We start from the raw sequence: 13,378 nt of genomic DNA, 5'->3' as shown, positions 1-13,378 counted from the left end.
AATTCTTTAGTTTTTTTATAATATTTACCTCTTTAAAAGAAAAAAAAAATTGTAAATCTCAAAGACTCGTTAGATTCGAATGTCAAAACATCACCACTTATCAAATAATATGTTATTAGGATATAAGCTTTATTGCTAATTCTTCTACACTTGAACACTTCTTTCACTATTTGTTTGGCGTCATTATTCACTTTCTTTTTACATATTCAAACGTGTCTTTTCATCGGTACCAAGAAATCATGTCAATACATCAAGCAATAGCTTAACCTATTTACTTTTTAAAATTCATCATCTCCAAAATTAGGTATCGAAACCCTAATTATAATAATACATATAGTTCGAACGGGTTTTTGTATGAAAGAAAGAACGTCAAATGAAGTCATTCTTTTTTACCCAATCGCAACAAATTTGTTGTCTTGCAGCTATGGGAAATACAAAAAGTTTACAAGGAAATTGCTTTCTGATGAATCTTAAATAATGTAAAAGAAAGCCATAGGTCAACGAAATGAATAATTGGGTTCCAATTGAACCAACAAATCACCTTAATGATCCAAATCTTACATACACAAAATATTCTAAATGAACCACAAAGTCAAATGAATAAAAAAACATCGGATACCCAGATCCAACTAACACATTCAATAATAAACTATTGAAAAAAATAAGTATCTCGTCAAAGCAACAAAATCCCATATAATTAGGTTACAAATCTTCTCTTTAAAATAAAAAATCAATATAAAAATGATATTAGTCTCGTAGTTTCCATCTATAGTATATTTTTTTTGGAAAAGAAACATTTCACATCCATGGTATATTGATGTCATAAAACTCGTAGGACTTTTCATTGGTTCATGACACATATTGTAGGTAGATGATCACCATGGAAAATCGGAATTTGAATCCATTCCCACAAAGTTTTACTTTTTTCGATATTAAACCAACTTCAGGTATTTTATTTGGAGTCAATATTTAATTTAATGAAATTTAAACTTTAAAGTGAAACTGAGCTTATCCAACTATCAACTAGATAAAAAGTTAAGACTAAATCAAATCTAAAAAATTTATGTACTTTTAAGACTGTAAGTATACCCATTGTTGACAGTTTCCACTTTCTGCCTGCACAAGAGAAGAAAGCAACACCCATTCCTAGGCCAAGAGAATCTGACTGCCACCAATCCCTCATTCTGAGTTCTTCTTGCTGTGAAAAAGAAGCAGCCATCAAGTTTTAATAATGATAAGTAACAAAATGATAAGGCAGGGAATGGGCCTTCACATACCCAACATTTCTCATTTCAATGCACTGCAAATGGAAGCATCATTTGGACCCTACACTTTCTTCTGTTTGTTTGCATCAGTCCATTTTCTCCAGGATCTGCAGAAACAATTAAGTTCTAGTATTCTACTACACAATCACCCTGGGAGTCCCACCATCATTCATTTTTGGACACAACATGATTCAGACATCTCAAATGAACAACTCTGTTATGAAATCAACAAATAAAATACAAACAGAGAACGTAAATGGTAGAGAATCGACATAGAAATTAATGTCATTCGCTAATAGAGTGTTAGTTACGTCCACGGACAAAGAGAGAGAACAGTTATTATTAGAGAGAAAATATCATATTACAGATTCAAAGGTACTAATAGAGTTGGAGAATTTATATAACACACTCCTCTAGACCCCATAGCCAAAAGCGTAAATAACAGCAAGACCCCATGCTTGATCATTCGGAGCATCAGATAAAAGATTCAAGGCATTCCAGCAAGTTCAGTGAATAAAAGTACAAATCGATAATCCAATGTTGCTTCAAATGTCATAATATCCTCAACAGTTCAAAATTAGTTTGATTCCATAAGCATATTTCAGTCTTAACTAATTCATAAAATCGCTAATTAGATTCAAATTAATACCCAAAAAAAAAAAAAACTGAAGAGTGTTCGAACCTGTACCGTGGCTGGTTGTTAAATCACCATAAGTTACAAAAAAATATAGTTATTATTGAAATAAGAATTTAACATTCAATATAGGAAGTGGGCTAGAAATGGTATAATCCTGACAGAACAAAAGTAAGAGCCAACAAGTTCTCTTGCCAAATGATAACAATGATACAAGTAACCAATAATTCTTCATTCAGCATTTCCTACAAGTGCATATCTGCCTAGGAGATAAAATAATACCAACTAAAGGAACAACGGTGACATCATATTAACAACTTGCTGATCATCAGAGTAACACAAAAGGACTGGCTTATTGGTCAATATCATTTTCAACAATCCTATTCTTAACCAAACTGTGGAGATGAGATCACAAGACAACACCCATGGTCCAACCCAACAAGCTTGTTCATCAAAAGAAGACTTCCAAAAATTTACAATAATCAGCCTGCTTCAGCAGAGATTTTGCTAGTCATATAATTTAGTACAGAAACGTCAGATGTTCAAATTAGCAAGTAAGTAATTCATTCTCGAGAGTCAGTTGTACCTACATTCTTCTATGCAATGATTGGAAGCTAATTAGAAGTGCATCAATATTCAGAACTCAAGCTTTCTGCACAAACCCATGTCCAGATTTCGCAATTTTCTCAACGGCTTGACTGGCGCAGCAGGGCAAGTTTGAGCGACCCCACTCACAAACGAAGTAGGAGGGGTACTACAATCAGAAGAATCACTTTGAGAGCTTGATAGCTGACCAAGAGAGGACTCGGCTTGATGGGAAACAATAACTTCCAAGAGATTCTCATAAACTGCCTCCAACAGCTCATTATCAGAAATGGATTGTTCTTCTTCAGCTTCCACTATTTGCAAAAAAGAAGAAGAAGAAGAAGAACCAAATTGAAGGCGGCGAGCAACAAATCCAACAGAGCCATTAAAACACTTTCTAGAGATAGGAGCTAAAGCCAAATGAGCAGGGCCAGGGGAAAAGGGATCAAAAACACCATCCTTAGGAGTACGAGGACTACAAAGAGGATCAAAAGAGTCAGAATCCTCTAAGGGGGCTTCAATCTTCTCATCCAAAGAATCTATACAAGTTAACGAAAGAGGTTTGCTAGTCACAACCTGAGTGAGTGGGGATTTAGAATCAGAAAGAAAATCACCACTCTCTCTATCAGCATCAGGTGTTGAAGGTCCAAGAGGAGCCCTTAGCTCAACAATCTCAGGCTGAGCTTCAACTTTATTACAACATTTGGTAGATAAATTTTCTGATTCCTTTGATTCATCAGTACATCGCGCAAAATCCATTCTTCGTTAAATAAAAAAACCCTGAAAAAAAAAACAAAACCCTAACTAAATAGTGAATACAAAATGAACAAAAACGAGGAATCTGATCAACTAACGCAATAAAATGGAAAAAGAACATTTGGGTTATTGAAGATTCCATGTTGTGAACAACATCAAAGGGGGAAAGAACAGAAACCCAGATGCAGGGGAGGGGAAAAGACGGCGAAGCGTTTGGAAAATGAAGAGAAGAGGAGAAATTTACCTGGCGGCTGAGTGACAGGATTAAACGGAGGTTGAAGACGAAGACGGCGATGGAAAGGGGAAGAGAGGAAAGCTTAAAGTTAGAGAATATGGCTCGAAAATCAAGAAAGAAAATCACCGTAGAGGGAGAGGAAAGAGAGAGATGGAGACTGGAAGTGGAAGCAAAAATGGAGTTTTTGGGAGTGAAACTGGAAACTGTAGATCAGAACTCATCGAACGGTCATTAAAACCTTCTTCTTCTTCCTCTCATTTCCAAGTTCTAAAACGGTTGAATGAGTTTTTAATTGTTTTTAGGTTAAAAGGTTAAAAAAACAATGGTATTTAAAAATAAAAAAAAAGTATTTTTTTTTCTCAAAAGCTCTTTTTTATCGGTACAAATTTAACAGTTTAGTTTTGAAAATAAATAATTTTAGAAAAAAGTTGGAAGTATTTGAACGTTTAAAATAGTTTTTGAAATATTTTTTCAAATTTTAAAGTGTATTTTAAATCATTTTTATCAAAAGAATTTAAATAATTTTTTTTTAAAATCATATTTTTCTCTAGTCGATTTGAAAAGACCTTTAAAAGATGCAAGTTTGAAATCTTAAACTTGTGAATGTGAAATCTGAGATTAGGTAGGAGGTTAGAATAGGCTGGATTTAAGAAAACTGTATTTTGAGTGCATATTTTTTCATCTTAATCTATACTATCTAAAATAGACTATGGAGATAAATATTTGTTTTCTACTTTTACTTCTTTTAGTTGACGATCATTGGATATCTTACGTAATTTCACATTTAAATTATTTTTAAAAAAAATCTTATTTTATCAACAATATCTACTACACTTTGAGAAAAAAAAATTAAAAAATTACATTTTATTCTATAGTCTCTAATTATTTTTAAAAAATTATATTTTTATCTTTAATAATCTCTACTTCTCTTTAAATAAATGATTTTTTTTAAAATATATATATATATATATATATATATATATATATATATATATATATATATATCTTTCTCTAATCTCTTATTCACGAATTTTTTAAAATCACATTTTATCTCTAATATCTAATTCAAGTTAAATAAAAGTTAAAAATAATAATAATAACAAATCACATTTTATCTTCTAATCTCTTATTCACAATTAAAAAAAAAATCAAACGTTATCTCTAATAATCTCTACTTCACATTAAATAAAGAAAAATAAAAAAAAATCAATTTGATTATGATTTGAGATATAAATTTCCTTTATAAATAACTAAGGTCAAGCTCTCCTTTTCCACCAAGTATCCTCTCTTTTTTAAAAAATAATAATAATAATAATTTTGTTTAACTGTTTCTCTAACTTTTTTGCTTTCTTTTTCTTTTTTTTTTCAAAAAAAAAAAACACTTGTTGCAGTTTTTTTAATAGCAACCTCTTTTTCAATGTTTATTTTCCTTCATTAAGAAGTTTAGGTTCTTTGTTTCATATATCTCTTCTATCTTATATAGGAAGATCTCACATCTCCCTTTCTCACTTTTTTTTTCTATATAACTTACGTCATCTTTTTCAATTTTTTTTTCCACTTTTCAATTTTGTAAAACCATATAGAGTGATTTAATGCGGTATTTATCATGCATTTATGGGACCTGAGATCCTTATATGAGTTGAGAAAGCACTTTTTCTAGTGGAGATATGTGAATGTAATTCTAACACTCGTGGTCTTTGCTTTTGCTTTCATTTAGCTGTATCTGATTTGGATTGAAACCCTGTAGCAACTTGGAGCACACTCGATTGAACCGCCAGTGCAAACACAGTGGTCTTTGACCAGGACCAAGAACCAATTCAAATTTAGATCTTGATATGTCGGTGCATTTTAATCGTAGGCATCTTGCCAGGAAGTTGGTGCGCTCATCATGAATTAGTTGGGAGTCGATCGCGTAGCAAGTAAGAAAGCCATAAAAGTTCAGATGTAGTTCGGGTGAGTACCTTGTACTATGCTTCGACACTATAACTGAAAAGAGTCGGTTGCTTTTTAGAAACCCAAGTCAGTAGGTTTTTTCCGAAAAATATGCTATCAGGATAGCCAGCCTAGTCGACATCGGAGAATGCAAAGAAGGTGGTTAACGGTTCTAGAGTGATGATTAGGCCATATATGTTTTTGTAGTTTTTTTTTTCATACACGCAACAGGTTCACCTACTAATCATCACTTATTGAAAAAGATGTGAAAAGATTTTGCTTGTAAGGTTCAAGATTAAATAAATCGCTTGTTTTAATGCTTTTGTGGTTGATTATTTTAATGTTTTTGCTTTTGTATTTTTTATTGTTTTTATTTTTATAAAGTACACACCAATGTGTTTAGGGGCTTATAATAATTTGTCGCTTCTAGTATTAAGTGAAAGACATAATCTATGGATTAAGTCAATCCTACTCCACTAGTAAAAATCTTCATACCAATTCATAAAAAATGAAATAAAGTTTAAAATCAAGAAGATCATTGCAAATCAAAAGAGGAAAAATTTTTAGAGTTTCTGTTTGAATAAAAAATATTTTTGTTAAAATAAAATTTTTAAAAATAATTGAAATTAGGAGGATAATCAATTCATCTTTTTTACAACTAAGAATCTTTATGACATTTTATACAAAATAGAAAACAACAATATTCTATTACTTTAAGTTCCAAATTGAAAGAGTAATCACATCATCTAAATCTATTAAAAAAATTAATATAGATCAGATTTTAACGAGAAAAAAAAAATAATACTTTGATTTAAATTAGAGTTTAAAATCAGGAGAATAATCAAATTATCCAATTCAAAATAAATTAAAAATAAAAAATATTTTGATTTATTTTAAAAAAATCTTTTGATCTATTTTAAAATTTAGAATTGGGAGACTATTCAAATCATCAAATAAAAAAAAATTATTAAGTAGAACATGATATTTTTTTTAAAAAAAATTATGGATTTAAATCCAAGTTTGAAATTAAGAAGATAATAAAAAAAATTAAACAAGGTATTATTATAAAAAAAAATTAAAAAAAAATTATGTTGGTTTAATTTAAAGTTTAAAAGTAAAAAAATAATTAAATCGTCCAATAAAAAAAGTAAGAAAAAGAAAAAGAAATAATTATCACGAAATAAAAAATATTTAAATTAAAATTTGAAACTAATAACATAGTTAAAAGAAAAAAAAGTAAGAGATTATTTTCACAAAATAAAAAAAATAATTAAAAAAGAACTATTTTGGTTTAATTTAAAGTTTAAAAGTAAGTTGATAATCAAATCACTCAATAAAAAAGTTTTTTAAAAAATAAGAAAGTGTTATCCTAAATTGTTTTTAAATAATATTTGGTTTAAATCAAAATTTGAAATTAAGAAGGAAAAAAAAAGTAACTCAGAGATTATTATCATGAAATTTAAAAAAAAAAAAAAAGATTTGTTTTGGTATATTTTAAAGTTTAAAAATAGGAGAGTAATCAAATCATTTAATAAAAGAGATTTATAAAATATGAAATGTTTATTGGGATTTTTGTTATAAAAAGTATTGGTTTAAATCAAATTTGAAATAATAATAATAATAATAATATAAGAGATTTTTATAACGATTTTTTTTAAAAAAATAAAAATAATTATTTTTATTTAATTTAAAGTTTAAAAGTAAAAAGGCAATCAAATCATTCAACAAAAAAAAAAGTTTAAAAAAATATATATCATGAATTTAGAAAAACAAATATTGGTTTAAATGAAAGTTTAAAATTATGAAGATAATCAAATTATCAAAATTAAAATTAAAAAAACTTAGTTAGAGATAGTTATCACGAAATTTAGAAAATAGTAGTACAAAATTAACAGAAATTATTAAATACTCCAAATCTACCTATCAAATACATTTGATTTTAACCAAGTGACTATAAATTTTTAAATAATAATAATAATATTATTATTTTTATTCTTTTTTTTTTTTAATAATTATAACTTTTTTAAAACAAACCATATAAAAAAATGATTTTCAAACCTAGAGTCTTATTTGAACGTACTCATGTACATTTCAGCTAGTTTTTTTTAGAATAGTTAAGTTTAAACCAAGCTAAAAAATTTGGAAGAATATATATATTTTTAATTTTGAAATAGAGATGGTTATGACTTTTTAAAATTTATTTAATTTATCGTTTTAATAATTTGAATTTTGATTTTACTAGAATTTGAAAAAGAAAAAATCATAAACTTTTGTCACTTTAATTAATTTGAAAATGATCAATTTTTTTTTCACGATAGAATGTTGACTTCAAATTGAAATAAACTAGTATTTTAATCTTAAATCTAATTATTCGAAAATTATAATTTTTTTAATCAAATTAGATTTGAGAAATAAAAAAAATAATCATAGACTTTGAGTTTTAATATTTATTTGGCCGCTAAGTTATTTCCAACATTTTAATCCTTTATGTTTAAAAAAATGATCCTAAAAAAATTGAAAATGTTATTAAACTAAAATTAGGGTTTTCTATAGCTTAAATAAACATACCTAATTACGCAATTGCAATCTAATAGTACTAATAATATCAAAAGAGGCCGTGTAAGAGTTTTTTTTTTTTTTTTGTTTTTAGTTATAAACTTTCCAAAATAATTTTCTTTTAAGAACTTATACAAGTAAGAAAAGTTTCTCCATAAAATCGAAGATTGTTGCCCTCATAAATGAAAGATAAAATCAACAAGAAGCTTTAAAGGAGAAAAGAAGGTATATTTGATATATTTAGCATCGTTTATTTGATAAGTGCACGAATAATACAATTTATATAACATATCATCTTATATACCGATCAATATATTCGATGTTATTTACATTTTTCCTTATATTGTCAGGATACTCGACATATACATGAGATCTCACTAGATAGTTGATCTAAGAAAAATAAAAGAAAAGAAATGAAATCTACGGAAATATTTATTTTAGACAAGGAAGTGAGAATTAAAAAGGATAATATAATAATAACAATAATAAAAAAAAAACTAAAAAAAAAATAGAAAAATGTGAAAGTGCATTTTAAAAAATATTCTTGAACTTAAACTAAGGCAGATTTGAAATAACTTAGAAAAAAATGTTTTCCAAAAATTAATTTTTATTTAAAAACCTTTCATAAAAACTCATTAAAATAATAGCATGTGTCTGTTTGACAACTCTATTAAAAGTATTTTCACATACAAATTTGTTTGGTTTGTTATATATTAAAGGTGTTTTAATTAATGCTTTTCAAGGTTGGTCTGTGACGGTCGGCGAAGTTGGTAGGCGGAAGTCCACTGGTATGGATTGTAGGAAGTGACAGCTGGAGTTGGGCTCGCGACGATTTGCTTGAGTTAGTAGTAAAAAATTTGTAGGCAGGGGTCGCCAAAAGTAGCGATCGGAGTCTAGTCGGAGGTGGTTGCCAAAGTAGGTGGCTGGAAGTTCACCGGTGGGGTTGTCGGTAGTGGTAGTCAGAGATTGGCCGATATGGTTGCTAGAGTTGGTGGCCAGAATTTTGTTAGGGGATCATCGAATGTGGTTTTTGGAAGTTGGACTACAAACTTCCAAGATTAAATTAGATTTTTTTTTTTAAAAAAAAGGTAACCCGTAGAAAGTGGTGTAAGAAGTCAAACTTTCTAGATTTTCGTCATGTATAAGAGTTAGGCTTAATATACCTAAACCATCAAAGTCAAACCCTTGATTCTTATACTTTTAAATTTGTAACAATTTAATTCTTATAAAAAATCTCATTAAAATTAAGTATCAATTTTTATTATTATGTAATAGTTTATTACTTATAGTTTGTAAAAAAAAAAAAAAATTGATATGGGATCAATTTATTTATCTATATGTATGAAAAAGTTTTATCAAGTCCTACAAAATAAATATATATATATATATATATATTTATGATGGGGTGTTACAAATTTTATAATATAGGGGCTACATTTTAATTTATTAATGATTAGAGACTAAATTATTACAAAATTTAAAAATATAAGGATCAAATCAATACCAACTAAAGTTCAATGACTAAATTGTTACTTCTATGTCAAGGACTAAAATATTTAACCTAGGTTAAATTTTATAAGTTAGTAGTTGAACTTACAAGTTTGTCTCTATGGACAAATGTTCGACGAGTTTATAAATTTTTAATTTTGTATTTTTTTTAACCATTTTATTTTTGTATTTAATAGATGGTTGAATTTTAAAACGTATGTGATAAATATCAAATTTTTTAAAATGAAATTATCTATTAGATATAAATTTGGCTCTAAATGTTTAATTTTGTGTCTATGTCAATAAGTTTATAAATAATTGAAAGGTCAGGAATTAAATATGTAATTTTAAAAGTTCAATGATCAAATATACACAAATCTCAACGTTTAGAAACTAAATTTATAATTTAAGATATATAAGTTTAGTGGCTAAATTTTAAAATTTGTATTAGTTAAATATGTTTGATGAGTGCAATTTTCAATTTTAAATTTAATAGCTTTTTTAATTTTAAAGTTTATACATATTACACATAAAATTAAAAAATAATTGAGCTATTGGTATAAATTTATAAGAAACTCTAAAACTTTCAATTTATTGTCTACTAGGTTTATGAATTTTTAAAAATTCGAAAGTTCATTGTATTGATTAGATATATTAATTTGAAAGTTCAGGAACCAAATAAATAAAAATCTCAAAGTTTAGAGACTAAATTTATAATTTTAACATTACTTTTATTATATGATTAAAGATATTTTTAAAATTTATTAATTTTAATACAGGTTAGTATAAGGACATTATTTCTATTTCTTTCAAAAATATTTCAATCTTTCACTACATAATTGTTGAACTAAGAAAAAAAATGACATTTCTAAGCATTAAAAGTGTTCAAGTATTATTGATTTTAGGTTAAATATCAAGTTTACTCTATAAACTAGCATGATTTTGTTAAAAAAGTTTTTAAATCTTAATAATATCTATCATTTAACTTGATAATCCATAATTTAATTAAAAAAAATTGAAGTTCAAATATTTGTTATACACAAAAGTTAAAAGTTTAAAAAATATATTAAATATTTTTTAAAGTTTATGGTTGTACTTTAACCTAAATTTTAATATATTTCAAATTATTTGATATGATTCTTAACTTTAAAATGTGTATAATAGATTTATAACTCTTTTATTGTGTGTTTGACCGATTCTTATAATTTAAAGTTTACATATAATTATTTGTTATACTATATATTGTTAATAAAGAGCGCACACATGTATAGACACACACCCACACACATATATGTAGCAAAATGTTACTGTATTTGAATGAAAAATATTGATAGACACGAATAGATATCTATCGGTGTTTATCACTCTAATAGATATCTCTAGGTATCTATCACAGTCTACTATTGATAAATAATGACATTATGTTACATTTGAAAATATTTTCAGTAACTTTATCATTTAAAACAATTATACTATATATATATATATTTCGTCAACTTTTTGAAATGATGAGGGATAATCTAGGGGATCTTTCATTTTTTTTTTTTTTTTTACAAGAAAACTGTGGTTGAAGTCAATTACTAATATCATTCCTTCGTTTTAAACGTTCATAATATTGAATAAAATCAAACATTTAAATTCTTTGAACAAAAAAAAAAAAAGGAAAAAAAAAGAAAACAATAAAACATTTAAATTATTTATACTATTGAAAATTACATTGTTTATATATTTCCTTGATTTCCGAAAGGTTCATGCTGATATAACGATATTAAAAAAAACTTTATATATAAATTAAAATAGGACGATATTTTAAAATTATATTAAAAAATATTCTAAAATTACCACAAACTCAATGTTGAATTTAATGCGATAACCATTTGATTTTTTATTTTTGAGAATTATAAAGATTATAAATACGATTTTCACTCATACATTTCTCAGTTTTGTTATCTACTTTTTATTGATATTTTTAATATCAATATCTCATTTGTTAACCTTTTTGTTTTTCGTTTTATATTTTTAAAATTTATGCTTTATACATTCCACTTTTAATTATATTTTTAACATTTGTTAAAGAAACACTTGAGTTTCTAATTAAATTCTAAAAACAAAACAAGATTTTGAAAACTATTTTTTAAAAATAAATTAGTAAAAATGGATAAGAAAACATAGAAACTCATGGGTGGAAATATGTTTATAATTTTTTTTTTAAATGATTATGAAACACAGTCTAAAAATATAATGTTAGAAAAATCTAATTTTATTTTCAAATATCACGAGTTCAAATATTTATTTATGAAATGTGAATATTAAAACTAAAAATATGGAGAAAATAAAAATAAGTTTCTCATAGAAAAAAAGGTTGAAATATAGAAAATTAAAAAAAAAAAAATTGTTATCAAACTCTTTTAAACATTTACTTCATTAATGTCAAATTTACATTTGGTATATGTAAGTCTACAACAAACTTCCTAAAATCGCATAGCATTTAATAGACTTTACGGGCCAACATTTTATTAACTTTCTTACTTATTGTAGTATATAATTTAATTATATAAATAAAAACTATGCAATTTATATTTGGATTTTCATACTTGGTTTTCTTTTTCATAGTTATTTTACAAATGTATTTATTTTTTTGTGATATTTTATTCAAAGTCTTGTCAAGTCCACATTTATTGAGAGTATTTCATTCAATAATGTTGAGTTATTGTCATTACTAACGAGTCTTGGTATGATTTTTGAATATATATATATATATATATATATATATATATATATTTTGAGTGAAAAAGTGTGATGGAGAATTTGAATCCAACCTTTTGGTCTATAATTTACATTTTATGTCAGTTGAGTTATACACATGTTAGTAATTGAAATTGATTTTCTTCCTACACTTTTGGCAAAAAAGTCCATTAAAATCATTTTATGTACTTTTTTGAAAAAAAGTTATTTCAATAACTTCTTAAACCACTACTTAGGGGACTTTTTAAATATAAAAAAATATTCAAAGTATTTACACTTTATAGCAAAAAGTTCCCAAAATATTTTACTTTTAGAACATTTTGCTATAAAGTGTAAATATTTTTTAGATTTTTCTATCTATAAGTAGAATAAAAAAAAACTTAAAAGATATTTGAAGGTCGTTAACAACATTTTTACCGTACTGCTCTATAAATTTTTAACTATTATAAAAAAAATACTTTTTTTTATTTATTTTTTTTATTTTTTATGGTTGAGTTCAATTAAATGTATTGACGTGTTTGAGATTGATTCTAAAATAGTTAAAATTATTTTTGTCACTTCTAAAATCACTCAAAAATTAATTTTAATCATTTAAAATAATTTTAATAATATGAATAATGTGTTTCAAACTATAAAATTTAAAACTGTATTGATTTTGAGTGATTAAAAGTATGTTTCATAGTAATTTAAAGAACTTGTTTGAATTGACTTGAGAAAAAAAAAATAATTTTCAAAAAACTTATTTTTATTTAAACACTTTCGATAAAAACCGATTAAAATACACTTGAAAAGTTATATTGAGTGGTTATTAAACACTTCAATTTATTCTAAAATGACTTATTTTTTAAATCAAACATTTGAAAATGTAATCCAAATACATCATAAACATGACAAAAGTGATTACAATTTCAAATTATTCTAAAATATGCACTATGTCATTAGTTATAAACACTTCAAATACTTTTTAAGTAAGAAGGGAAGTAATTTATGTTAAATATGGAGAGTTGTTTAATCATTGGATTTACCATATAAAAAGTTAAAAAACCGATGTTTTTTAGTTGTGGAATCTACAATAAACTTAAAATCGGGGTCGTACAAAGACTAAAGTGAACTCCTACTCTATGGACCAAACATGTCATAAGTGTTAAAAAGATTTGAAATCAAATTTTGATATCCAATTAA

General features: G+C 25.7%; 1 protein-coding gene across 2 annotated transcripts; it reads right to left on the bottom strand.

The window, feature by feature from the left end:
* Nucleotides 1-497: 497 nt before the first annotated feature.
* On the bottom strand, nucleotides 498-3,728 carry LOC120074742 (uncharacterized). 2 transcript variants are annotated; one of them, XR_005481054.2, is made up of 4 exons: nucleotides 3,485-3,728; nucleotides 2,490-3,264; nucleotides 1,278-1,372; nucleotides 498-1,198 (listed from the first exon to the last, which is right to left on the bottom strand). XR_005481054.2 is itself a non-coding variant. In XM_039027968.2 (3 exons), the coding sequence occupies exon 2, from the start codon at nucleotides 3,241-3,243 to the stop codon at nucleotides 2,536-2,538; it is 708 nt and encodes a 235-aa protein (XP_038883896.1). In that variant the 5' UTR covers nucleotides 3,244-3,264; nucleotides 3,485-3,682; the 3' UTR covers nucleotides 1,981-2,386; nucleotides 2,490-2,535. The 2 variants fall into 2 exon arrangements, 1 of the variants encoding a protein (XP_038883896.1); XM_039027968.2 differs by lacking the exons at nucleotides 498-1,198; nucleotides 1,278-1,372 and adding an exon at nucleotides 1,981-2,386 and having other exon boundaries at nucleotides 3,485-3,682.
* Nucleotides 3,729-13,378: the final 9,650 nt, after the last annotated feature.

The sequence above is a fragment of the Benincasa hispida genome, chromosome 3 (assembly GCF_027475165.1).
Source record: "Benincasa hispida cultivar pf3 chromosome 3, pf3_genome.v1.1, whole genome shotgun sequence".
Taxonomy (NCBI): domain Eukaryota; kingdom Viridiplantae; phylum Streptophyta; class Magnoliopsida; order Cucurbitales; family Cucurbitaceae; genus Benincasa; species Benincasa hispida.
The sequence above is the reverse complement of the archived record's forward strand: the minus strand, read 5'-3'. Positions and strand labels throughout refer to the sequence as shown.

Excerpts from the sequence above, each read along its gene's own strand:
- LOC120074742 (XM_039027968.2), bottom strand. The coding sequence starts at position 3,243 with ATGGATTTTGCGCGATGTACTGATGAATCAAAGGAATCAGAAAATTTA.